The sequence below is a fragment of the Ctenopharyngodon idella genome, chromosome 10 (assembly GCF_019924925.1).
Source record: "Ctenopharyngodon idella isolate HZGC_01 chromosome 10, HZGC01, whole genome shotgun sequence".
Lineage (NCBI taxonomy): Eukaryota > Metazoa > Chordata > Actinopteri > Cypriniformes > Xenocyprididae > Ctenopharyngodon > Ctenopharyngodon idella.
In genome coordinates this window covers 7,581,343-7,609,237 of record NC_067229.1, presented here as the reverse complement: position 1 = coordinate 7,609,237, position 27,895 = coordinate 7,581,343, and the positions used below count along the sequence as shown (strand labels likewise).

Sequence of the window (27,895 nt, the reverse complement as noted above, 5' to 3'; positions counted from 1 at the left end):
GCATCATATTGATATTTTTAGACTACAGTTTCATATTTCATTGGCTGTTTAAATTACATTTTTTTCTGAAAGAGGAAGAACTCACCGATCAGCACAATGAGCAGAAGCCCGATCATCAGTCCACATATGATGATAATAATCTGACATTGTTTCTGATTCTGATCAATAAACTCCATCACTGTATGATTGTGACACTCAGTTAGTTGAGCTGATTCTGGAAAGAAAGTGTCCATAATCTGTTACTGTCTGCAATTTTAAAACTTAAATTTAAACACATTCATCTCTCTGTGGATTGAAGTAACCAATAAGAGGCCTACTTATCTTTTCAGTTCCTAAAAAAGTAGGTCATAATAACTGTAGTCACAAAGCGAACGAACTTACCAATGAAATGTAGTCTGGTGCTGTTGCTGTATTTTGGTGTTTTCCCTGTGCTCATACAGTAATAAACTCCTAATTCATCATCAGTCACGTTATTTATAACCAGATTATGTTTAAATTGCACTGAATATTTCTTTCTGAATTATTATTATTATTATTATTATTTGAGTAAAAAGGTGATGTTGTGGTTGAGAATGATCGTAGTATCACTGTTGGAGGATCTGGTGTTTTCAGTAAAATCCAATAAACCTCATTTTCATCAAGATCACAGTTTATGGCCACATTTGATCCCAAATCAGTTAGTTGATCTGCTACTGCTGCTTGACAACAGATTAATACATCTATAAGATAAAAATACAATTATAATTAAAGCTCCAAGCAGTGATGAAAGGGCCCTCGCACCTGGGCTCACCGCCGCCCGGTGTCCTTAGGAAAACTGTGAACAGTGGGCAATATTCATTTAAGCGGATAGAGGATAGAGGAGAAATATGAGTCATAAGTCATTTTGATGCACCACACTTCCTGCTGCCAACAGGTGGTGCTTTGACTATACCTAAATATTGCCATGTAGATGTCTTCAGGCCAGGACTATTATCAAACGTGAAGTTCGGAGCAGATCAGACATTGTATGCCTGAGTTACAACTTCCTGTTTCGTGGCGTTAATCGCATACTTTAGCTAAGTATTGCATAATTTAACGTGTTCCTAGCATGTTTGGTACTTTGTGGCATATTAAAATGTGTTCCTGGGAGTGAATTACAGTGTAAAGCAAGATATTTCCTGTTGCCAGCAGGTGGCGCTATGACTAACTGAATATTGGCATATAGATGTGTTCAGGACAGGACTCTTATCACACATGTGAAGTTTGGGGCAGATCGGGCATTGTTTGACTGAGTTACAACAGCTTCTTTCATGGTGAAACATCAGACTTTGTCAGGCCGCCAAGGACACGCTCTTCAGCGAAAAGTCAAGATCTTTGATATTTATCATCGCTAAGGTCTTAAGATTAGACTGACAACATATGATGTTGACCTGGTTAAATATCTATGAGTAGTTAATCACAGTGTAAAACATGTCATTTCCTGTTGCCCGCAGGTGGCGCTATGATTGTAACTGAATATTGGCATGTAGATGTCTTCAGGCTAGGACTCTAATAAAACATGTGAAGTTTGGGGCAGATCGGACATTATATATGAGTTACAACAACTTCCTGTTAACTGGCGAAACATCGAAATTTGTCAGGCTGCTACGGACACGTCCTTCAGCGAAAACTCTAGATCTTCACAATTTAACGTCGCAAAGGCCTTAAGATTAGACTGACCAAATATGATGTTGATCTGATTAAAGCTCTAGGAGGAGTTCGTTAAAGTACAACGTGTGGAAATGGCAAAAACTGACAAAATTTTGCAGAGAAAATCCAAAATATCTCACTTCCTGTTGGGTTTACAGATTTTGCACCCAGGGGCTTTTTTGTAGGTATTGGGCTGTTACATCTCTCTACCAAATTTCATACCTGTATGTTAAACGTAGCACGAAGGGCGCTTAATTGAAATTTTGTAAGTGGCGCTATCAAGGCATTTTGCCACACCTAATTCTGAAACCCATATCAGGTGTAAATTTTCACCACTTCTGACGCGTGTGCAAAGTTTCATGAGTTTTCGGGCATGTTTAGGCCCTCAAAAATGCGATTCATTTTGGAGAAGAAGAATAATTGGCTGAGCAATTACAATAGGGTCCTCACACCATCGGTGCTCGGGCCCTAATTATGATTACCCACATAAAACCAGTGTGAATCCAAAACATAAAACAATTCATGATAAAGCACATGTAAATGTATTCATAGCATGATAAACTCACAGAGAAAAAGCTGAAAGATCCTAATGTTGTTGCTGTGTATTAAAACACTCAATCCACACACCATTCAAGATGAACTCTTTTGCAGAGCTCTGAATCAAAGATAGGAACAAAAAAGACTTGTCCCACATCAGTCAGAGGAAGTGTATGTGGGTGGACCTTGGTGAATTGAGTGGAGAACTACCATCTGTTCTATAGCATATGATGTTTTACTTTGGTTTGGCCACATAAACATCTGTGTTAGCCTTTCTTTTGTAGTAGTGTTTTTTTTATTATTATCATATATGAACAAGTTGAAATTGTCAGGAAAAAAAAAAAACAAAAACAAGCTTGCAACAATTTAAAATTACTTGACAAATATCAGCATACGGTTACAAAAAAACAAAACAAAAAACAATGAGAATGGACGTAAATGTAGCAGTGCAAAGATTTAACAACTCAAAACAAACAAAAACAAAACAAGCCATGTGTCACGTGTAGTATCAAACAACAGGCAAACGAAGATGAACAATGAAGACAGGATTTAATGACAACACTCAGACTACTAACACCTCTTACATAGACGAGAACGGACCAGGAATGAGGGAGAACACAGGGTATAAATACATGAAGCAAACAAAGGATCTTAACAAGGTGATTAACAGAACACAGGTGATGGAAATGACTAATTAAACTGAATGGGGAAAACTAGGTCACAGAACAGACGAGATGTAACACCAAAGCCACTGGAAGGCAAGCCTGCAACCTTTAGCCAAAAAAGCATAACGGCTAATGCTAATGCTCCGCCCCCGGCGGTACGCAGGGAATGAGACCAGAGGCTGTTTTTTTGAATGGATGTCAATGGATGAGAGGCTTCACTATGTTGATTAAACAGCTTTTGTGGGGAAATAGCTAATAATTTAATTAATCTACAGCCTGTTTGCTAATCTTCAGCATGTTTTACACTAAACAATACTTTTGTTGGGAACTATATGTTTTTTTTTTAAGAGAAGGCAGACTAGGGAATGTTGCGACTGATGTCACTGCCATTACACGAAAGGCTGAGAGGTGCTGCACGTGATTAAGTTAGCCGTTACGCTTTCTCCAATGGTAAGAGATACAGACCCTCCTATCTCTCTATAATAATACAATCTCTGGTTACACCATGGAGACGAGCAGCCGGGGTGAACCCTTATGGAACAAAAATATATGGGAATATAATGCAAGATATTACATAATACATTTCCATATATGGGAAACTAGTGCTTATATTTTTCAATATACTGCAATATATGCATTGACCATGTATGGCTATATATTGATACATATAAAACATTTTGAAAGGAAGACAAAAATAGCATTACATGTAATATTCATAAAGTTTTATCCTTTATTGTGTACGTATATTGCTCATGCATGTTCCCTTATCAATGTGTATGTATTGTACACACATAAGAATGAGTTACGATCAGTGGTTACAACAGACTTCTAGTTCCCAGCATGCTTTGCTTCTGACTGTAAAATTAAATTAAATTAAATTAAAATGAAGTGTAATTCCATGTGTTTTGCTCAATATTAATATGGGGAGATCTGTTAGTGTTTGTTGTTGTATTACTTTGGAATCTAAAAGGTTTTCTGTTATGTGTGAGTTTTCGGGGTTACCATTGTGTTGAAGAGTAGAGTCTGTGGTTAGGTTTATGATTGGCTGAACACCATTAAGACTATAATAACTATATATGCTATAGTACAGTAATAGTCGCTTTGGTAGAAACTTACATGCAGGTGTGCTTTTGTTAACTAACTTGAAAATATGAAACATTTAAAATGTAAATAATTATGAAATATAAGAAATGTGTTACATAATATATTTTACCATATACGTGTTTATACTGCATGAGTAAATATATCTGCAATATATTATGCATGCAGTACCATATCTGATCACATATAAATCTATATATTATGAAGTATATTACTGAATATAAAATTACATACATTATGATATATTAGTAAATATATTATCACATATTTTTCAATTTATGAAAAGTGGCAATTCCTTATGTATTATTCAATATATTGTAATATATTTACACAATATATTATTCTGTATATTTTCAAATATGCTGTTATATCATTTAATATATTGATCATTCATATATATATATGGAAGTCTGAGGTGGCAAGGAGAAAAGGTGGAGCCCGACAAAGCCAAAAGTGTCGATTGATGAGTTTTAGAAGAAGGCCTGTAAGTCCATAGCACAGGCAGAGCGACGACTGACCAGGGCAGAGCCAGAGGGATGAGGAAGCCTGTAGGGACAATGGTCCCAGGCTGAGCCAAGGGGGTGAGGAGCCACAATGGATCCAACAAGTCGACGGGCTGGGATGGAGTGACGGGCATGGAGGTTCTAGGCGGACAGTCCAGGGCTGAGTTGGCAAACAATCAGTCCAAGGTTCTCAAAGTACCAAGAAGACATAGCAGGAGAAGGGCTGATGAGGGCTGATGACCAAAACTCCATGTCATCATCAGTAGAAGGGCTGATGATGACATGGAACAGGCACAGATTTCAGGAATGGCTCTGTTGGCCAAGTCGAAACAGGCAGAGGTGGTGGGAGGCAGGGTAGGAACACAGACTTCAATAACTCAGGGTGCAGAGTGAAGAAACTGGCTCGGTGCAGGGTGACAAGACAAGCAAGGTGCAGTCATTCTCACAATCAATCAGGGACTCAGATTAGAGTGTGTCTACATCCACTTTAACTGAAGGGATGGGGCACCATTCCATCACCTCGTACTCCACCAGTATATCTACAAGTGACAAGTGATGTTGCCGGCTTATGCAGACGCAGACATGGTCAGACCTGGTTGGCTCGGGTGATCCATGTCTCAGGCGTCAGCTCTGGCTCTCGTATCGCAGCAGGCTCGGGCTCTGTGTCTGTGGTGGGCTCTAGCTTTGCATTCTCTGGGCTGATGGCTGCGGATGGTGCGCTGAACTTCTCCTCTCGTCGAAGGTGTAGTGAAACGGTTATGTAGAAGCACCCAGTCTACATACTCCTTGAACGTCCCTTGAGGTCCAACTCCGGGCAGGTCTCAACGCAGAGACAAGAGTGCGCCTGCCCAGAGAAGGACCTCGAGGGATATTCAAGGACACAGGCTGCCTTTGTTATAGTGGACGAGAAGCTACAAATCCAGGAACACCTGCATTTGTCTTTTGAGGGCCTGTCCTTCCTGTGAGAGAGGAATACGAACTGCCGCTAGATCCATGTTTTGGTTTGTTCTTCTGTCAGCATACGGTTGCAAAAAATGATGAGAATGAATCTAAATGCATCAGTGCAAAGATTTATTTAATAAAACTCAAAACAAACCACAAAAAAAAGATGAACTAAACACATGCAAAATCCACCCAAAACAGAAACAATACCAGATCCCCCGTAACAACAAATTGTGTTAAAGTCTGTTTTTATCCTCAGTATTATTTTCTTGTTTCATTATTATTAATTATTATTAATTCATTATTATTGTCATATTTTTTCATCTAGGTGAGAATTAAATAATTCCAAAACAAATTTTGAATTATATTAACCGTGTTTCACTATATTAATCATGTGCAAAGCATGCTTGGAAAGTGATCTAAATCTGCTGTAACTCATTCAGTTTCTTGGTCATAAATGACCTGCAGAGGGCAGCATGAGAAGCTCTGAATGACACAAATAGAAGACTTCACCAGCAAATGTTTAAAATATCATGTTAACTGATTACAGAAGCGGTACGGTATCGTAATAATAATCATTATTATTATTTATCATTATTCATTATTATTATTGTTCTTATTACATACTTTTATGTACACAACTACAATGTTCATCTATCACAAAAAATAAGTGCAATGGGATTGGGTTCAGCTCTGACTTCACATAGACTGTAGGGTGAATGTTCATTTTATGATTTCTTTTCACTTTTTTTTTTTAATATTTTGCCATAGTAGGCCTACCATGGCTTTGTAAAAGTGTTGCATGCTGAGAATGGGCAACCTTTCTCTCGGTTGCTCGCGTGTCAGTATATATCTGTGTGCTATATGTTGCAGACCCTTGGCCTAGATTCATGTGAAACTGCTTTGACAGTTGCAGTCTTACTGCAGTCTATCCATTCCTAGCAAAAGAAACTTCGGTATCAAGTGCAAAGGGTGTTTTTCATGTTACAACACAGTTGTCAAATGCTTTATATTAAATGTGTTGATGTAGATATACAGACAAAGAGCATCATGTCATGAAGTAAAGATTTGTGTTTAAACCCCAGCAGACATACACAGCACATGCGGATGTTTCCATTTGAGGTTTAGACAACTGTAAGAACTGAGATACATGAACATATAAAGGTACTGGAAAAACACTGCGCTCGGTTCATGATTAAACCTCCACTCTAGACAAAGTCGAGAGACCCTGTTTGTCACTGGTTGTCAACAAGTGACCAAATCAGTGGAACATGTTTCTGTTTTGGTTTAGCACTTCAGTTGAGTTTAACCACATGGTGTTTCCTGTAACTTTTTTTTCTGAATACAAAACCATTTAAATAATAAACATATGTATGTTCACTTTTTTTAAAAAATAAGAAGGATAATAAAACTTTTAAAACTTTAAAAAAAAAAATTTATTTAGTACCATAATAAGGCTATTTCACATAACAGATATTCACTTTATATTCCACAAGACAAAATAATAATTAAATTTACACCAATGATCCCGTTCACTGTCCAACTAATTGGAGATTTAAAAAACAAGATATTAATACATTATATAATTGTAATTATATAATAAAAAATATTATAAAACATTTTAACAATTTTACTGAATATAAAAAGAGTTCCCAATATACAAAAAACAACTATGATTCATGCAAAAGTGTGCAGTGTTCATTCATGTCACTAGGCTCAAGGACATGACCTGCTTTCAACCTGTTTTTGTCATAAGGATGCTAACTATGCAAAATATTCGAGAGAATTAAAACAAAAAACAGATAATAAATAATCATGAATGCATCATTGCTTCATATTCCTGCAATTGTCTCTCTGAGAACTTGAAGTACAAAAAAATAGTTCTTGTCCTTGTCACTTGATCTATATTTGAAACACTTTGTATTAAAAAATAATTTCCTTAAGTAAATATTACAGTAGTAAGTAATAATATAATAATGATGTTAAGATCTATTAGGCTTTGAAATGCATGGCATCTCACCCATTGAACATTAATGTTAACAACAAAGAACAATAGATTTCCAATGTACCACTTAGATTTACATACACACCGTTTTAAGAGGTAAAACAACAGCAGCAGCAACAACAGCAAAAATTAGCATTTTTAGCTTGTGTTGTACTTGGAATTATCATATTTAATTATCATATTTAAATAGGTTTATGAAATGAAAAGGTTAATAATCAAATAATGTACAATATAAGCATCAGTCATACTCATGTGTTTATGACTTTGGCAGGTTTAGTGCGGTATAGGTGCTGTTGATTTGGCTGAACCGAATATTTCTACGCAGCTTGGTAAAATCTACCTCAGCGTACTGAAAAAGCAATGAGGAAAACAATATTAGTACTTCCGCCGCAGTTGTTCCTAAAACAAAATTAATTTCATGATCTAAACAAAAAGGTAAAGTTTGTTGAAATATGTCAGGAAGAATGCTCAATAATTAATAATAATGAAGAATGCTCAATAATAATTTTTTACCTGTAGTTGGTCCTGATGCTCTTCTATAACTTGCATCTGCTGTAGATCAGTGTTGAGTTGTGATTGTTCTGTGGACCTTCTTTTTCCAATGACTAAAACTTTTAATAGTCCTAAAAATAAAACAGCAAAATCAGATTCAATATTAGGTTGTATTATTCATTCTTAAAATATAAAGACAAATTTGATGTCGCATAAATACCAATATAGTCAAAATATAGTCAATATTGAATAGTCAATATAAACAATCCTAAATAAAGAACTTTTACATAAATACTACACTCTTTTGCCAGTAGAAAAGAGCATCATATTGATATGTTAACAGATTGCATATTTTTATTCTTAATTTTCTAAACTAAAAAGCGATATCTCACCGATCAGCACAATGACTAGAAGCCCGATCATCAGACCAGATATGATGATAATAATCGGCCATTGTGTTTGATTCTCCACAACTGTATGATTGTGACACTCAGTTAGTCGAGTTGATTCTGTAATGAAAGTTTCCACAGTCTGTTAATGTCAGTCTCCAATAGAGCACAATGACTGCAATTCTTATAAATCTGAATATAATATCTAGCTTACAATATATTCATATCTGTGTGGAGCAACCAATAAAATAAATAATTATGTTGTTCATGTGTCTAAAAAACTGAAGTAGTGATAAACAATAAAATGAATAGTAAATACAATGAAGGAGTAAATGAACTCACCATTGAAGTACAGTCTGGTGCTGTTGCTGAATCTTAGAGGTGTGCCTGTTTTCATACAGTAATAAACTCCTAATTCATCAGCAGTCACATTATTTATAACCAGACAATGTTTAAATTGCACTGAATATTTTTTTCTGAATGTTTTATTTGAGTAAAAAGGTGATAGTGGTGTTGGTAATGATCGTAGAATCACTGTTGGAGGATCTGGTGTTTTCAGTAAAATCCAATAAACCTCATTTTCATCAAGATCACAGTTTATGGACACATTTGATCCCAAATCTGTTAGTTGATCTGCTACTGCTGCTTGACAACAGATTAATACATCTATAAGATAAAAAAATACAATAGCATTATAATTAAGATCATTGTGAACCTATAACATACTGTAAAACAATTCATGACAAAGCACATGTACATATTTTGTTATCATGTAAAACTCACAGAGCTGAAGCTGAATGATCTTCATGTTGTTCCCGTTATTTAATCTGCTTGCCTCCACACAACATTTAAGATGAATCTACTGCAACTCTGAAACAAAGACAGGAAGACAAAACTTCCCACATCAAGCAGAGGAAATGCTGCCCCACTATCATCATTATCACTTCATTAATCAAAACATATTTTGTGCTTTTATAACCACTGTTTTAATAAGATTTTTGATATTTTAATCATATTTATGTGACGTGTGTGTTTGATTAAACTGAGTTCACGAGTTCACATTTACATTTAATTAAATAGAGTAAAGTTATGCGTATTTGGCGTGCTGTCCGGGGGGAGGGCTCCGAGCTCAGAATTTTGGCCTGAATCCAGAGTACTCCTTCCGGTTGTGATAAGAATAGATAGAACTAGAAGTTAGGAGATGGGGTGGTGGAGGGATGCTGATGAACTGTCAGACGAACAGAGATAAGTCTGCTGTATTTATACCTCTTGACGTTGGTTGAGTTGATTAACTGAATCCTCTCCACTTGTTCTAATTAGGTTAATTATCTGAACCTGCTCCTCCCGAACTTTGTTAATAAAACATCATTCAGTGAAACAGACTGACTGCAGAGAAAGATCCACTGTAGAACCTAATTCTAGACTCATGCTGCATCGAATGACGACACTTTTGGGAACAAAATGCCCACTGCGCCACACTGACTAATGCCTGCCCTGGTGTGAAACCTGTCTGGGAACAACTCAGGTTGGAAGTTCCAGACTTTAGAATTTCATAAATGTGTGTAGGGAGTCAACACTCTTTGTAGAGCGTGCCCTGATCAGCAGAGGTGAAGGCATACCGCGCACCTCATATGCTGTAGAGATTGCCTCGACAATCCATTTGCTCATTGTCTGCTTTGACGCTGGGGACCCCTTCTTGGGAGACCCAAAGCACACTAACAGCTGGTCAGACTTCCTCCATGGGGAGGACCTATGCACATCGGTCCCCAGAGCCCTAACCAGGCACACAAGGTGTAGCTTCTCTTGATCCGCCGACACATGCCGTGGCAGATGGAAGGCCTGGAGCACAATAGGCCATGCCACATTAATCAATACCATGGGCACATAACCCGGTCTAGCGTAGAGAATGGCTTTAGCTCTCCCAGGAGTGAACTCCAAAAAGACAAGAAGAGGTGGACAGGGCTTGTAAGTCCTCCTTTCTCTTAAGGGACGTTATTGCCAGTAAGAAAGCCACTTTAGTGTAAGGAACTTCACCAACACTAATACTCTCCAATTTAAGGTGCATAGTTTCCTTCCACTGTAAGGTGCACAATTTCCTTGTGGAGGCAGCTCTTGAGTTTATGGTCTCAACAACATCAGTTAACTTGAGAAGCCAGACCCACAGCTTCCACAGCCCCCGGCTTGTGACAGAAGGTCCCTCCTGTCTGGAATCTAGGAGTGCTATGAGGTCTGAAAACCATACTCAGGCCGGCCAGAATGGGGCTACCAAGAGTAGACTGACCCCGTCCCAGCAGACCCTCTTAGAACTCCAGGGAGCAGAGCAATTAGGGTTAAAGCGTACAGGTGTCGCCTTGGCCACACCTGTACCATGGCATCCAGCCCCAGCAGAGCTGAATGCATGAGGGAAAACACAGTGGACCATGGGTTGTCTCTCGAGTGCAGATCTACTTCTGCTTGGCCAAACTTCCTTCAGACTAACTCCACCATCTCAGGGTGGAGTCTCCATTCCCCGGGCCTCAGCCCCTGCCTCAACAGGATGTCTGCCCACACATTCAGATGAGGACCTGATGCACCAGTCTGTACAGAGGGCATCTACGCGTAACCCTGATCATATGGAGGAAATCCCCTTGGACCTGAGCCACCACTGCAGGGATTTCATGTACTGCATGCCAAAAGGTATCACATTGGATGCAGCTGCCATGAGCCCCGGAAATCTTGAAAATGTTTTACAGTGATGGGCTGGCCTAGCTTGATGCCAAACTGTGACTGGGCTAAAATCGATCAGTCGTCTATATATAATTGGGCACATGAATGCCCATGTGCTGAATCCATGCACTTTGTGAAGATGCGGAGGATAGAGCTAGGCCAAATGGAAGAACCCGATACTGGAATGCTTCATCAGTCCTCGGACTTGATTTGACTCACAATCAGCAGGACTGTCAATGTCTTGAACCTGAATCTCCTCACAGACCGGTTTAGCTACAGAATATCTATGATCGGGTGCAACCCCCCCATCCTCTTTCAGAACTATGAAGTAGTGGCTCTATAAACTGGACTCCCTCTCAGGAGGAGGAACAAATACTATTGCCTCCTTTGCCAAGAGGGAGTGCACTTCCTGTTCCAAATTCCGACTTTTGCTACAAAACTACCATACGCAGGGCCCATTGAGATATATCAGTCTTTCAAGACTGACTTTGGTGTTTTGCGAATACTGAGTTTGGTGCCCTGAAGCAGTTGACCGGCAGGGAGCAACCAAACATGACTTTCTAAAGGCAAACTCCGCAGGGCTGTGACGACTCTGGCCTCGAGGCACATGAGGCAGCGAGGAAAAAACTGTGTCTGATGTCAGGACCTCTTCCCCAAAGCCGTTTTCGAGAGAACAATGGTCCTCAGATACGTTTCCTCCCTCTGAGGCTTTGGGTGAGAGCATTGCCTTGACCCCCAAGCTCTTAGAGCAGCAGTACTCTCTTTTTGCTCTTGACAATATGAGTTGGTGGCTGGGGCTGTTCCCTGGCAGCAGCCCCATGGGACTGAGAGCGGCGAAGTATAAACCTCTTAAACACTGCAGACTGACGTTTCGCCTCCTGAAACCTTTTGATGACTGATCTTACAGCATCACTGAAGAGGCCAGAAGGCAGCAGCAGGGCATCAATGAGGAATGTTCTATCCCTCTCCTTGATGCCTGAGAGGTTTAATAACAAAAGCCTCTCCATTGCCACCAATGCTGGCTTGGGCCGTCTCCTTGGTGGCACAGAGAGACAGGTCGGTGGTCTAACGCAGCTCGTTAATGTCGTTGTGTCTGACCCTCTCGCCCTTAGCAAGCCTGCTTGGTATGCCTACATGATGGCCATGGCATGGCCAAGAATGCACCAGCATCCTTGCACTAGCCACCATATATGCCTTGCCTTGCCCATGTATAAGGCATATAAAGATCTGCATGGCTTGGTGGGCAGTGTCAGGGCTTCCAGGGATGATGCAACGTTGGGGAAAAACGAGATGCCAAAGTCTCTTCCACCCACAGCATCCTTCCATATTATTCTCTTTCGAGCCCATTATGTTTGAATACACATTTGCTGATGGGCTCGATAAATGGAAAGAGAATGGCTCCACAATAACTCAACTTGGAGATTGTGAAAGAAGGTAAGCCCAGATGCTGAGGTTGTGCTCGGCTTGACAGAAAGCGTTCATCTAGTTTGCTCTTTCATTTTGCTTTCTGCTTTTCTGGTGGCCACTTGATGTTAAGTTTGGGCATGAGTCACAACCTCAACCAGCTCCTTATAAGCGGGCGAGTAGGGTGGCGAATCCTTAATCACTCCCGCATCGATGCTGTGAGCTTCCAATTCATCAGAACCTACAGATGAAGGCAGAGAAAGTGCTGAAGCTGTGTCCACCTCATCCAGAGCATCCTAAGCGGCAGCTGTTCACAGTGAGTACAGGCAGCCCCCTAGAGAGCTGCCTGTGCATGCTTCGTTCCCAGGCAGAGAACACAAAACTTGTGTGTGTCCCCACCCATGATGTATCTGTGGCAAGAGCAGTGGCAAAGCCAGAGGTCTGTCCGGGGTGGCATTGGATACCCCTGACATCTAATTGGTCACCCCCGGGTGCCACCCTAAAATTTAATTCGCTACTTCCATTTCACCTCCTGTTGAAAGAAGCATTTATTTTGACGTGCGGTGACACAGCACATTGTTAATGTATTAACATTGAATATTAAGGGAATATCAACGTTAGTTGCAAAACACAGATGATTAAGAATAGAGGGAGTTGCACATGCGCAGAGCTGTTCAAAATCCTGCCCTGTCACAGAGCACCACTCACATAGTTTTCCATTAAATGACTGTTTCCGTTTGCAAAATTTTTATAGCAAAACACAAAGCCACTTTATTTCATTCTTAAAGAGCCACTGTTTTGCATTGCTGCTTTGAACTTGAGAACAACACGTGTGGTGTGAGGCATATGGCGCTTTATCCATAGCACACACAGAGAATGCATGAATACTCCTATTGTGCTTAAACGGACAAATACACATAAAAGTATGGCAAAATAGCCGTCTTGGAGAGTATCATAGTAAAAATATGCGGTTATGTCTTAACTGAATGTACACAGTCGAGAAAGAAATCGGATGAAATCAATATATTGGATTCATATTGCATTCAGTCTTAAAGTGACAGCAGCCTAATATAGCCTACATGCTGCCGTCTATGTCATTAAAGTTAGAACAAAAGAAAAAAATCTATTAATCTATATTTTATACAGTGAAGATTATGCAATGTTATTTTACATTTGATTATTCAATTTCAGTGCCTGAGTTACTGTTAGACCTAAAAAGCTTAAAGCACTTAATTCTTAGCACTGTTCTTTTTTTATTACTGACTGTTCATTTGCATTCAATAATTTTTTAAATATATGTTAGTTAGACTAGTAGTATATAAGTTGGAATCGAGAATTGCGAAATTCCACTGTTATCTACAAATTTTGTAGCTTATTTATTAGAATACAATGTTACATGGGTCAAAATGAAAACAAGTATTACACATGATATTCTTTCACGGCCTATGGACCACCTAAAAAGTAGCCTAGACAAAGTAGTAGACAAATCCAAACAAATCTAACATGGTTTAGATCAGTTTGAGTGGTCTCTGTCAATTCACGGTTTGACCTTGAGTATATGATGAATCTGGAGTGTGTGCGCATGAAATTGCAATACAGCAAACAGACAATCACATGAAACAGTGAGGGTCAGTCAGTAACAGCTGCCATCCAGTGGTGAGAACAGAAATATCCAGTAGCAGCAACTTGGTGAAAATGAGTGGAAAACTACTATTTGCAGCCTCATGAGGGCAGCAGAGAACTACTTTAAATAATGTGGTGTTTTACTTTGGCTTTGATCCACAGACCTCCATGTTAATCTTTTTTTTTTTTTTTTTTGGTATTTTTAATTACATATGAAATATATGTAATTAAAAACTAAGTTGCAATGGTCATACAACAAACCAAGCTTTCAAGAATTTCAGAATCATTTCATTGACCGTTATTTTCATTAATGGTAAACATTTGGCACCCTGTGCTTCCATGAATTTCACTGTTTTTTTTTTTGTTTTTTGTTTTTTTTTTACGTTTATTTATTTATTTACAGTGTATAGTAGCCGAAAAGTATTTATAGTGAAACAGATTTATTGTTGTAGATTAATAGTGTGGGCACTGTGTGAGGCTAGTGAGGGCTTCCTGAAGGCTAAGTGAGGGCTGCCCATGCAGGGCCTGTGCTAAGGGGCCAACGTTTTGCCAGTGAGCACATTCGCAGGGACCCTGCGCTGGCAGCCCTAAGTGGGCCCATAAAGGGCCAGTGCAGGGTTGTTTGCAGGGGAGTTAATTTGCCCATATAATTTTTAAGCTTTTAATGTTAAAAGTAGGCCTATTTGGCTTGCTGTCCGCAGTGGAGGGTCTCAAAGAAGCAGCTTCAACTCGAGCTTAGATACCCCCCAGTGGGACTACTAATGCTTGATAGCAAGATACCTACTTTATGTTGGGTTAGATGGATTCACTCCTCCCGAAATTACATTTAGGAACTTCACGTATTGAGTCTACATATGAAAAAACAACAATGGTAAGTTCTTATTGTAAAAAAAAAAAAAAAAAAAAAACACGTAATCCATTATTTATTTATTTTTCAGGAGAGAGTAATTGTTGTTTTCTCTTTTATCAGCTGCAACTGTAAATGTTAATAAACAAGAAAAATTTGAAAGGCAAATTCATGGAAAATCCAGACTGCATGTTCAGATCTGTTGTCTCTCTTTCTCATTTTTTCAAATGAGTCTACAAAAGGAAGCTTCAAGTAATTATTTATGAGTAAATTTACTCATTATTTCTTTCCTATATCACCTAATGTCCCATCACTTGCAGCAGCACGCATGCTTTCTTGTTTGTTCTGGTCTGATGTTGGTCTGACGGACATTTATAATTGACATTCATAATATACAATATGATTAATGTGTTCGACATCTGGATGGTGAAACACCATGCATGTATTTTGATATTTTACTGTGTGTCGACGTCAAATGTTGACGTCACTTACATGAAATCCGAGGCGTGCGTGGCATATTGATGCGGAAGTTTTACGATACTTCCTGTTGTTTAAAAAGGTAGCATTTGGTCATAATTCCAGAAATATTTATTTGTTATTTATTTTAATACCATGTATGTAAGTAATTTTAGGGCATCATGATCACCAGGTATGTTAATGATTTCTGAATGAAGCGCTGTTTGGACAAAGGCGTGTCGCAGGTTATCAGATAGCACTGAAGGGCTGATGTTTGCTTTTGGCGTGGTGCTTCTGTCTTGGCGTTCTACTGTTTTATTTAAACTAGCATTTACAGGGGACCTCTTTAGACGTCATGAATATATTAAACATGGTTTGATTTATTAATGATTAACAGATTAATTTGCATGAAAAAATAAAAATCTATAATTTTAATTTACTCAGTAGAAATTAGCATTAGCATTAGCATTATAGTTCCCAGAGCATGTGCTGTTTAGTTTTAGTTTATGTAATTTTGCCTAGTATTAACCTAAGGTGCATTTAGGGTTTTACCAGTAGGTTAAGATGGGTAAGAACCTGGTAAGAACATTTACAGCTAAACTGTAACATATTTAGAGATGAGTTTAGCATGTACATGATGATGATGCAACACCCAATATATTATTAAGGGAAATTAATGGAAACATTGGCAAAATTAGTAGTAAATTGATGCATTTTTACAAATTATTTGAATATTGACCGATAAAACGGATAACAGAATCATAGTATTTTTTTGGGGTGTGTGCGAGCTTTCTGTAATTGTTGCTATAAGTGAAAGTTGCTAACTTAATGGTTGAGGTTAAGGAATTGTTTTGTGTGTTTCTACAGTTTCAGCTTCATCTGTGTTTTTGCAGTGCTGATAAACAAAGGTGAGCACTTAAACACACAAACTTTATATTTAAATGCCAGACAGTGTTTACAGTTAATGTTTCTGTCATTTCAGTGTCTCTGCAGGAAACAGTAGAGGCTGTTATTGGTGGTTCTGTTGTCCTGCCGTGTTCTTCCACTGAACGTGCTCTTAAACTTCAAGACATTGATGTACACTGGAGACACAATGACAGTAAGATTGTGTATGATATAATCAAGTGTCAAGATTCACTACAGAAACAGGACCCGCAGTACAAGAACAGAGCTGAAACCTTCCCTGATGAGCATCTGAGAGGAAACTTCTCCATCAAGATCAACCATCTCACTCATGATGACGCAGGAGAGTTCAGCTGCTTCATCACACACTCATCTGAACAGAAGACTGTACAGCTGATCATCAATGGTGAGACTGGTTTATTAATTTATGATTAAATGTTGATGTTCACTAGTGATGTTCCAGTCTGAATTATAGACAGATCTGTTGTCTTTATCAGTGCAGAAATGTTTTTTTTTTTTTTTTTTTACTTTTTTGTTACAGAATCAACAGCAGAAAAAGGAAACAAATCAACCGATCAAGGAAACAACAGAGAAGAAGCAGGAACAGCTGTGGTGACATCATCAACATTACTCTGGGTTTACATTGTATTACCTGTAGTATTATTAATCTTATAGCCAGTTTTGTCATATTTCACTTAAGAAAAAGAATTCAAGCTGCCTTATTCCCTTCTGAAGAACCAAGACCAGAGACAGAAATGACAAATCAGGGCTAAAAGCTTTTCTGATTTTTTTTTAAGAATGGTAAGAATATAACCTTGTAGTTATATGCTGCATTCACGCCATCTCGTAGTTACTGGAATCTTGAGATGACAACATGTGACGTTATATTCGGAGCTGTTCATGTCCTTTGACTGGGAATTATGCGTTTCTATGGCACCACTATCAACGCCTAAATAAATCTACAGCGGTCAGGTGGTACAGGTGGTACATGTGGGAGCTTTCAGAAAACTCCCAGCTTACAAGCTGTAATTACAAGCTCTATGAGGACGTGAACGCTTTTTACGAGCCAGAATCTCATTGTTAGAGGAATTACGATATGGCGTGAAAGCACCTATATTCTTATCATATGCACTCCATTGTTTTTCATTTATTGTATAATTGAATTACATTTTGAAACACTGAAAAATGATTTTTTTTTGTTAAAGTTAAAAAATGAATGAGTCTGTCAGTATGTTGCTGCCTGAACAATTCTGTGCCACAAGTGTTTTTTTCATAATGTTGCTTTTGCCAGTATTAAATGCATTTGTATTCTTTATGTATTTTATGTTTGTTAAAATTTCATTTCTTTTACTAAATTAATTATTTTTTGTTGTCACATCAGTCAGGTTTATTTCAGTGTTAATACACGGTGAACTTGATTTCACCAAGTACAACATGTTCCAGGATCAACAATCAGATTTGAGGGACAAGTTTACCATTTATGTCAAGTTTAGGCTTACAACCTGGGTTAGGTGCTTCCACAACAGTGTTATTCAACTATCATTTCCCTCTGATTTTAGGGATAAGTTATGGGTAGGATTAGGTTTAGGGGTTGGGAAAAGGTTAGGACTAAATTTTCGGATAGAAATGTTGTTCCAGGATCAAAATCACGTTGACCGTTAAGGCATACAGTGTTCAGGGTTGTAATAATTATAATAATATCGGTCCATAAAACCACAGTGTTAGAGCTTCAACGGAATGTGAAATATTGTAATAATAATATACTGTAATATTCACAGGTACATTCAGAGGAGTGAAAAAAAGTCATGTTTCATGTGTGTGGATGATCTTAATGTACAAGACAAATGTGTGAATGAAACAGTGCAGATGTTGGTGTTAAGATAATCTGCATGTTATAAGTTATAAGATTTTCACTAAAAGTGAATGTTTTCTCATTAATAACTCAAATACCATTAGGCCTACGCATGCTCTCTGTTAAGAAAAAACAGCACTCATGTTGTAATATGAGAGTTATTGCTGCAAGTTCACTAATCCCAGCCTAGTTCATTCTTGGAGCTGAATATAGTTTTTAAAAAGTTATCTTCGATATCTGCAAAACTGTAAACATTTTGGCCCGGTTTCACAGACAAGGCTTAGCCTAAGCCAGGATTAAGCCTTAGTTTAATTGGGATATATAAATATCTTTTATAAACGTTCACTAGAAAAAAACATTACTGGTGTGCATCTTGATACAAAACAATGGCACTGACATATTTTAAGATATGTCAGTACAGGTTGCTTTCAGTTAAAACAGCTCATTCACGCGTTTTAGTCTAGGACTAGTTTAAGCCTTGTCTGTGAAACTGGGGGTTTGATTTGTACAATTTGTTAACTCTATAATGTCATTTCACATCTTCTCAGCAGAAATGTGGCCCCTCAGGAATTGTTGTGGACCCCCAATACCTCTGGGCACCCTGTTTTCTGTCCCACGTTTTCTTCCACTATAGCGACACCCCTGATGACTGAAGCTGATAACCTTATTGAATTAATATGGTAATAACACTTACATTTATCTTCAGTGTTTACTGGGACATTTGAAGTGTTCAATGTCTTCATAAACTTTTTAGAGTCTAAAACATGCCTTCAGTTTGAGAATTGGCCTGTAATTTTTCACTGTTGTACATACACTTACAGGTGCATCTCAATAAATTAGAATGTCGTGGAAAAGTTCATTTATTTCAGTAATTCAACTCAATGCACAAAGACTGAAGTACTTTCTTTGGTTCTTTTAATTGTGATGATTTTGGCTCACATTTAACAAAAACCCACCAATTCACTATCTCAAAAAATTAGAATACTTCATAAGATCAATAAAAAAAAAGGATATTTTAAACAGAAATGTCAGGCTTCTGAAAAGTATGTTCATTTCTATGCACTCAATACTTGGTTGGGCCTCCTTTTGCATGAATTACTGCATCAATGCGACGTGGCATGGAGGCAATCAGCCTGTGGCACTGCTCAGGTGTAATGGAAGCCCAGGTTGCTTTGATAGCGGCCATCAGGTCATCTGCATTGTTGGGTCCGGTGTCTCTCATCTTCCTCTTGACAATACCCTATAGATTCTCTATGGGGTTCAGGTCAGGCGAGTTTGCTGGCCAATCAAGCACAGTAACACCATGGTCATTGAACCAGCTTTTGGTACCTTTGGCAGTGTGGGCAGGTGCCAAATCCTGCTGGAAAATGAAATCAGCATCTCCATAAAGCTTGTAAGCAGAAGGAAGCATGAAGTGCTCTAAACTTTCCTGGTAGATGGCTGCGTTGACTGTGGACTTCAGAAAACACAGTGGACCAACACCAGCAGATGACATGGCAGCCCAAATCATCACTGACTGTGGAAACTTCACACTGGACTTCAAGCAACATGGTTTCTGTGCCTCTCCACTCTTCCTCCAGACTCTGGGACTTTGATTTCCAAATGAAATGCAAAATTTACTTTCATCTGAAAAGAGCACTTTGGACCACTGAGCAACAGTCCAGTTCTTCTTCTCCTTAGCCCAGGTAAGACGCTTCTGACGTTGTCTTTGGTTCAGAAGTGGCTTGGTACGTGGAATGTGACAGTTGTAGCCCATTTCCTGAAGACGTCTGTATGCGGTGGCTCTTGATGCACTGACTCCAGCTTCAGTCCACTCCTTTTGAAGCTCTCCTAAGTTCTTAAATCAGCTTTGCCTGACAATCTTCTCAAGCCTGCGGTCATTCCTTTCACTTGTACACCTTTTCCTACCACACTTTTTCCTTCCAGTCAACTTTCCATGAATATGCTTTGGCACAGCACTCCGCAAACAGCCAGCTCTTTCAGCAGTGACCCTCTTTGGCTTACCCTCATTGTAGAGGGTCTTGATGATCGTCTTCTGGACAACTGTCAAGTCAGCAGACTTCCCCATGACTGCTGTTGGGATTACTGACCTAAACCCAGTATTTATACCCTGAGAATGGTAATTTAATAGAACTTGAAATTAAATATTCTAATAATTTGAAATACTGATTTCTTTATTTTGATGAGCAGCAAGCTGTAATCATCAAAATGAAAACAAAAAAGTCTGGAAATATTTTACTTTATGTCTAATAAATCTAGAATATATATAAGTTTTACTTTTTGAATTAAATTACAGAAAAAAAAACTTTTTTATGATATTCTAATTTATTGAGCTGCACCTGTATGTATTTAAAGATGTTTTTTCATATAAGGCTGATGTATTAATTAATATTACTTCTTCAGAGACTTAACTAATGTACAAATATATAGTATTTGTATAATGTATAGTGTGGAGAGTGCAGTTTAGGCCAGTCTATCTTTTGAAACAATAAAAAATTGAGATTATGAACTAGGGCACCCCCTGCTTTTCACCCACCTTCCAGGCGGCACCCTATTCATCTTTTATAACATGAGATTTTGGCCAAAGGACAGAAAAAATGAAGGCCCACATAGATACAGTAAACTTGATAAGCAGAAAGTTGATTAAAATGTAATGTGATACAGTTACTGCCTCAGATGTGGCCATTCTAATGATGGACAAAACACGTAGGCTATTGGTGTGTTCAAGTCATGTCGGAAATATTGAGTTGAACGCATATGAATGCTACCACATTGTTGTTAATTCGAGTGGGAATCTCAGGGTTTCCTTTAAACCCAGATCTTTATGAGTTGGGGCGTGTCAGTAAGAAACAGCAAAATACTACAATACTACATGGTATTTAGTGATATTGTCTGGCTTTTCTGTTTAAAACGAAGTAAGCTAATTGCCTGTACAAAATATGATAGTATTGATTGTAATATGACAATATAATATGTAACTATAAAGTTTACAGCAGCTTCATAAATTAATTAAACATAGAAAGCAAAACACACCTGCTGCACATTTTTTGTTCTTTGTTGTGAAACTTGCTGTATTTTTTTGTAGTTAATTAAAGGGTTAGTTCACACAAAAATTAATTACTCACCCTCATGTTGTTCCACACTTGTAAGACTTTTGTTCATCTCCAGAACACAAATGAAGATATTTTTGATGAAATCTGAGACATTTCTGTCCCTCCATTGACAGCTATGCAACTACACTCTAAGAAGAAATGTGTAGAAAAACAGAGGTGGAAAGTCCAGGGGTCAGAAAGTAAAAGTCCTGCCATATTTTTATTCCACCCACTGAAGCAGTGTTAAAGTTAATGAGATAATTAAGTGATTAATTGAGTGATGATTGACCATTATTGAAGATACCTGATGTTAACAAGCAGAATCACCAAAGGAGAAAATCACAATTTTAAGTCACCATCATGGAGATCAGGGTTTGCTTTAGTTGGGCTCTTGACCCTTGACTTTTTAATGTTAGTAATTTGCTTGGCTGTTAAAATACAAAAGCTAGACAAGCAAAGAGAAAAGATGATCAGGTGGTGCTGGTTATGTTTTCTCATAATCATTATTTGAACTAAATCACTGAACTCATTTAGAGCCCAATCTCTGAGTTAGATTTATATTATTGGTTACAGCAGTCTTGTGATTCTACAGCCGAAGATCAATATAATCCAAAGGATTTCTTAAAAGTTGTTCTGATTAAAAAAAAAGTCTCTTTCAGTTAGAGACACAGACATCAAGAATCAGCCTGTGAATCTCAACAGTGGTGAGAATAATAAAGCATGCTGCAGTGCATGCAGATGCATTACTGCATGAATAAATTATGAGCTGAATTGTCTTAGTAACTTCCCTTTGAGACTCTGGAAATTGTGCGCAGTGTGGCTTGTTAGAAACAGTTAAGCATGTGTTGATTCATTGCACAGCATATAACAGAGAAAGAATCCATTTTACAGAATCATTAAGCTATGTAGGAATTAACAAGTTGTCAGTAAATAGCATATTTCATAGCGCACAGAAAGAGACAAGGGTTTATAGTGCTCTACTGAGGTACCTAAGGGAAACAGGATTGTTTAACAGAATATAGTCTAGTATCATTTTTAAAATTGACTTTACGCTCTGTCAACGCTTCACACTCCTGTCCAGTTGGTGGTGGTAAATGCACCTTTTAGCTGGTTTGCCAACCGCCATAAAACACCCAAAGAAGAAGATGAAGAGGCTGGGTGCTTCTCATTTCTTATTTGTGCATCCTCATTTCCTTTCCTTGCTTCCTTTCATTGCGTCTCAGCTTAACATAAAGAAATAATTTATAAAATATTATATACATATAGTATTGTCATGTTAAACTATTTTTCATAAAGCCTAGTTTTAGCATTTCTAGTACCCCTGCAATGTAAAAGCCTTTGTTCTTTTAGTCAAATGACTCTAGATCCATGTGAAACAGCTTTGACAATTGGAGTCATTGTTGAACATTCATAGAAATAGAAACTTAAAGTGTAAAAGTACTTTCTGTGTTTTACAGGATAGCCGAATGCTCTGATATTAAATGTGTAGATCTAGATACACAAACAAGAAGCCTCATCTCGTGAAGAGTTTAAACCCAGTGTTTCCATTTGAGGTTATAAACTATGAGAACTGACATACATAAACATATAAAGGTACTGGCATGTGGTTCAAGGTTAAACCACCACTCAAGATGAAGGCGAGAGACTCTGTTTGTCATTGGCTGTCAGATGACCAAGTCACCAACTAGTGGAACATGTTTCTGTTTTTTTAGCACTTCAGTTGAGTTTGACCACAGCCTGTAGATTGATTTTTTTTTTTTTTTTAAATTTTAATTAAAAACTATGTACAAAACTTGTCAGTTTTATAGGTATATGTAGCATGATTCATAGTAATAGTAATAATAATTAATATAAATATTTATATATTTTATATAAAAAATATATAAACAGCAATAATAATAATAATTTCTTATAATCGTTCACCATAGATTATCGATGTATAACAGTCAAGAACATTACAATAGAAACAAGGTATGACTTATTTTAGGCCACTTCCAAAGAATCACTGTAGATTGTTTTTTCCCAGTTAATTTATTGAAAAATACAAACATATTTTGCTTAATGCAACTAAATGAACTAGGTCTTGCAGACTTGATAACTGAATGACCATTTACCAATGAATGTGTTATTGACACTTAATTTGTGTCTGTGTTCATACAGTCCTAAACTGTATTTTTTTTTTCTTTCTTCTAGTCTGTACACAAACTGACTTTCTAAAATGTACCTTTTTTACTGTAAAGAGTGACAACAAGCCCCAGTCTCCAGTACACAAGATGTTAAAGTTTAAAGCAATTTATTCTTGACATCAAGTATATTAAGCACACAATAAACTGCATGTTATTTATGAACATGTTATATAGTCACAGAACTGACACATAATTTATTTAATGTGATGTTAATCAGTTTTGGTCTTGAAGCTGATATATCACTCGTGTCTGCAGCAGATCAGCATCATAAATGTGTTTTTCCAACCGTTCTGTTTTTCCAACAGCAAACACTAAGAATGAGACAATAAAATCAGTTTCATTATTTACTGAAGTTATTATTCTTTCTTAAACTGAGATGCTAAATAATAGTCAACAGACGAAATAATGGAAAATTCACAATTATAGTGTCACCTGCCTCTAGAGAAGAGCATCATACTGATTTTAGACTACAGTGTATTTTATTTGATAATTTCATTTTTTCTTAAAGAACACTCACCGATCAGCACAATGAGCAGAAGCCCGATCATTAGTCCAGATATGATGATAATAATCTGACATTGTGTTTGATTCTGTTCAATAAACTCCACAACTGTATGATTGTGAAACTCAGTTAGTCGAGTTGATTCTGGAAAGAAAGTGTCCATAATCTGTTACAGTAACTGTTACTGTTAATACAATGGCTACAATTTTGTAAAACTGAAAATATCAATAATAAATGAAAGATGAATATAATTACAAGTATATGAATATAATTAAGTTTTAAAAATCTAAAAAAAAGAAGTAGTAGTAAATGACAAATTAAAACAGTGATCATCAATAAGCCTTGTTTACTGAAAAAGTAAATGAACTCACCGGTGAAGTACAGTCTGGTGCTGTTGCTGAATCTTAGAGGTGTGCCTGTGTTCATACAGTAATAAACTCCTAATTCATCAGCTGTCACATTATTTATAACCAGACAATGTTTAAACTGCACTGAATATTTCTTTCTGAATGTTTTATTTGAGTAAAAAGGTGATAATGGTGTTGGTAATGATCGTAGAATCACTGTTGGAGGATCTGGTGTTTTCAGTAAAATCCAATAAACCTCATTTTCATCAAGATCACAGTTTATGGTCACATTTGATCCCAAATCAGTTAGTTGATCTGCTACTGCTGCTTGACAACAGATTAATACATCTATAAGAAAAAAAAAATACAATAGCATTATAATTAAGATCATCGTGAGCCTTTAACATAAAACAATTCATGACAAAGCGCATGTAAATAATATATTCATATCATGTAATAAACTCACAGAGCTGAAACTGAATGATCTTCATGTTGTCGTGAATAAAACACTTCAGTACGAATTTGCTTCCCTTCACACAACTTTTAAGATGAAACTACTGCAACTCTGAAGCAGACAGGAAGACAAAAAAAAAAAAAAACTTTCCACATCAAGCAGAGGAAGTCAAAGTAAAGTTCACTCTGACCACAACACCTAATGCCCCAATCACCATCATCACTTTATTAAAGGATTAGTTCACTTCTGAATGAAAATTTCCTGATAATTTACTCACCCCCATGTCATCCAAGATGTTCATGTCTTTCTTTCTTCAGTCGAAAAGAAATTAAGGTTTTTGATGAAAACATTCCAGGATTATTCTCTTTATAGTGGACTTCAATGGACTCCAAACGGTTGGAGGTCAAAATTAGTTTTAGTGCAGCTTCAAAGGGCTTTAAACGATACCAGATGAGGAATAAGGGTCTTATCTAGAGAAACGATCGGTCATTATCTAAAAAAAAATAAAAAATGTATATGCTTTATAAACACAAATGATCGCCTTGCAAGTGCTTCCACCATTCCGCTTTCCGTATTCTTCAAAGAGCTTACGCTGTATGTCCTACACCTTCCTTATTCTACTTACGGAAAAACCGGAACTGGCGCCGTGTTTGTTCCGTAAGTTGAATAAGGAAGGCGATGCACAGAACAATAGCGCATACAGATACACAGGATTCACAGCTTCTTCAAGGTTGAAGCTTTAACTGTAAACACTAAAATTTCTCAAAACATACGTTGTACTTATGCTGGGGCCCTGCCAAAAAAAAAGGATGGCCACCAGAGACAAAAATGATACCTATGAAAATCTGTTACACTATTAAAAGGTGTTAGGCTGCAAATATTACCTTAAAATGCTATTTCTACATTATCTAACCTTCACACTAATGTAGTTGGTGTGACCTAATGTTTTTAAAAATAAATTTCAATGATCTTTACCTTTCAAAATTAGTCATTAAGCATAATTCCTCCTAAAGCATAACAGTTGCATGAGGGCTAGCATGTTAGCTTAGCACGGCATCATAACCTGACAATTTTTTAGATTAAAATCATGTTTTTGCTCCATACTAATTTTAGAATGTCAGTGTGTGTCAGAATGTGTGTTTGAAATAATATTCTGTAATCCGATGTGACTTCTTATCAAAGAATGAGCCAGAAAATATATTATTTTAGTATTCTATACAGTGTATGTCCATTAGAACTGCATTAGAAATGATTTAATTGATTTAAGAACACAGAAACACCACATAATCACTATAGTCTGTATATCGTCTCAACGTTTCATTAGTCAAAACGTCTCACTAGCCAAGTTTCCATCCAGTTTTTGCGGTGTTATCAACAAAGCAAATATGCGCAAAAAAAATATTTGTGAAATTCGCTGTCTCGAGACTGTTTCCATCCAGTTTACTGATGAAATGGTGGGCAAGATGACATCATCCCTAAAAAAAATTAATTGTCGCATAAGTTTTGCTGTATCGCTAAAAAAAAAAATATGCCCTTGAGCCGTTTCCATACATAATTTTGTGTATATCGCAAATTCTTATCGTTTGCATCCCAAAAATTTTGAAAAATGTACAGAGTAATGAGACAATTGAAATTCACCAGTAGGCTACTGCTTATTTTCACATATAATGTTATTAAATAGGAAATATCTGAAGACAGGACTTTGCTGCCTTTTTTTGACAAAGCGCAGATTTGGACACAGAGCAGCTCATTTGTCCTTTATGCGAAAATGTTTCGGGTCCATAAAAAGACTCGTACAGTGAAATATTCTGTCTCTTGTCTTTGCTCGCGGTTTGATGCGGCCGGGAACGCATTCAAAGCAAGAGTTATTCATTCACAGCAAAGTGAATGTAGTGTTAAATTAACACCCCTCAGTGTACATATGTGTCCACACTACAGGGTGTTCAAAGTAACACTGAAGCAGTGTTAAAGTTAATGAGATAATTAATTAATTAAATGATGCTTGACCATCAGTGGTGACACCTCATGCTAATGTTTGTTTTAGTTTGGCTCTTGATCTTTTACTTCTTAATATCAGTCTTTCTCTGGCTGCTCCAACTTTGTGTTTGTAAAGCACATTTGTTGTGGCAAGAGAAAATGTGACATTATCATCATGTAATGACCAGCTTGAGATCCAACAACAACATAAACAACTTAAAAAAAAACAAAAAACAAAACAGAGCCTGCTGTGTTTAGACACACACAGACATCAAGAATCAGCATATGATTCTCAAGAATGGTGACAATAAATAAATACAAAATACTGACAAACAGATCAACTCTGAACATCACAAAACAAGCTACTGTCACAACAAAACAACAGCAAAATAAAAGCAAACATGAACAATCTATGAAAATTACAGGACAAATCAGCTGCATAATTTATTCATGCTGCAATGCATGATGGGAGCCATGGATGAGTTTTGATTGGTGGCTCCCATCATGCACTGCAACATGAAGCACTTTGTTTGACTGTCACCATTGTTAAGGTTCATATGCTGATTCTTGATGTCTGTGTGTTTTTAAAAATCTTCAGATTTCAAAAGTACTGTTAGAACTTAAACTGTAAAACCAGAAAATTACTGTAATGAAAAATTAATAAAACATCTATTTAACCAATTAATAATGATGAATGTGGCCATTTTGCAATGATAATGTCATCAACAAAACACAATCATCGTGATTTTGCCTGCATTTCCCAAAGCATTGTAAGCCTAAATTGATTGTCAACTTCTTGTTTCTCTATCTTTCAATGATTCTGCTTATTAGCATCAAGGTGTCACTACTAATTGTCAATCATCACTAAATTAATCACTAATTAACTTCAACACTGCTTCAGTGTTATTTTTAACACCCTGTAGCATGGACACATATACTGTAACGACTCGTCACTCAAGGTAGGATCCATAAGCAGGCTTTATTATAAAACGTAGTCAGACAGGCAGTGGTCAGATACAGTAACAGAGGGCAGACAGTGTCGTGGTCGTAAAACAGGCAGGAGATCAGGGCAGGCGGAGAACAATCACAGGTCAAAACACAAAGCAAATAGTCCAGAAGGCAGGCAGCAGAGAATCGAAAACGGGGAATAAACTGGGTCACAACAGGCAGGCAAAACAAGAAATAACGCTCAGAAATGCAAACCATCGTAATACAAGACCTCACAAAGAGGACTGGTGCAGCAA

At 37.3% G+C, this 27,895-nt stretch overlaps 2 protein-coding genes and 1 long non-coding RNA gene across 5 annotated transcripts; 1 reads left to right on the top strand and 2 right to left on the bottom strand.

Moving 5' to 3' along the window:
• Positions 1–107: 107 nt before the first annotated feature.
• Positions 108–9,160, bottom strand: LOC127520003 (uncharacterized). 2 transcript variants are annotated; one of them, XM_051907721.1, is made up of 5 exons: positions 9,086–9,160; positions 8,645–8,968; positions 8,306–8,422; positions 7,935–8,044; positions 108–214 (listed from the first exon to the last, which is right to left on the bottom strand). In XM_051907721.1, exons 1-5 carry the CDS (start codon positions 9,108–9,110, stop codon positions 200–202), a joined length of 591 nt encoding a protein of 196 aa, XP_051763681.1. In that variant the 5' UTR covers positions 9,111–9,160; the 3' UTR covers positions 108–199. The 2 variants fall into 2 exon arrangements, with proteins under 2 accessions (XP_051763681.1, XP_051763680.1); XM_051907720.1 differs by lacking the exon at positions 108–214 and adding an exon at positions 7,548–7,770.
• A 6,187-nt stretch (positions 9,161–15,347) lies between these two features.
• Positions 15,348–17,556, top strand: LOC127520012 (ICOS ligand-like). 2 transcript variants are annotated; one of them, XM_051907732.1, is made up of 4 exons: positions 15,348–15,441; positions 16,206–16,246; positions 16,321–16,647; positions 16,783–17,556. In XM_051907732.1, the coding sequence occupies exons 1-4, from the start codon at positions 15,404–15,406 to the stop codon at positions 16,914–16,916; spliced, it is 540 nt and encodes a 179-aa protein (XP_051763692.1). In that variant the 5' UTR covers positions 15,348–15,403; the 3' UTR covers positions 16,917–17,556. The 2 variants fall into 2 exon arrangements, with proteins under 2 accessions (XP_051763692.1, XP_051763693.1); XM_051907733.1 differs by having other exon boundaries at positions 15,391–15,531.
• Positions 17,557–23,197: 5,641 nt separating this feature from the next.
• LOC127520013 (uncharacterized) lies at positions 23,198–24,960 on the bottom strand. The gene is made up of 3 exons (XR_007931998.1): positions 24,687–24,960; positions 24,245–24,568; positions 23,198–24,017 (listed from the first exon to the last, which is right to left on the bottom strand). It is a non-coding gene; the product is annotated as an uncharacterized LOC127520013 (long non-coding RNA).
• Between the last annotated feature and the right edge of the window lie 2,935 nt (positions 24,961–27,895).

Excerpts from the sequence above, each read along its gene's own strand:
- LOC127520012 (XM_051907732.1), top strand. The coding sequence starts at position 15,404 with ATGCGGAAGTTTTACGATACTTCCTGTTGTTTAAAAAG. Across the intron at positions 15,442-16,205 it reads ACTTCCTGTTGTTTAAAAAG|TTTCAGCTTCATCTGTGTTT; the intron begins GTAGCATTTGGT and ends GTGTTTCTACAG. Across the intron at positions 16,648-16,782 it reads TGTACAGCTGATCATCAATG|AATCAACAGCAGAAAAAGGA; the intron begins GTGAGACTGGTT and ends TTTTTGTTACAG.
- LOC127520003 (XM_051907720.1), bottom strand. The coding sequence starts at position 9,110 with ATGAAGATCATTCAGCTTCAGCTCT. Across the intron at positions 8,969-9,085 it reads GATCATTCAGCTTCAGCTCT|ATGTATTAATCTGTTGTCAA; the intron begins GTGAGTTTTACA and ends TTTATCTTATAG. Across the intron at positions 8,423-8,644 it reads CACCAGACTGTACTTCAATG|AATCAACTCGACTAACTGAG; the intron begins GTGAGTTCATTT and ends CTTTCATTACAG.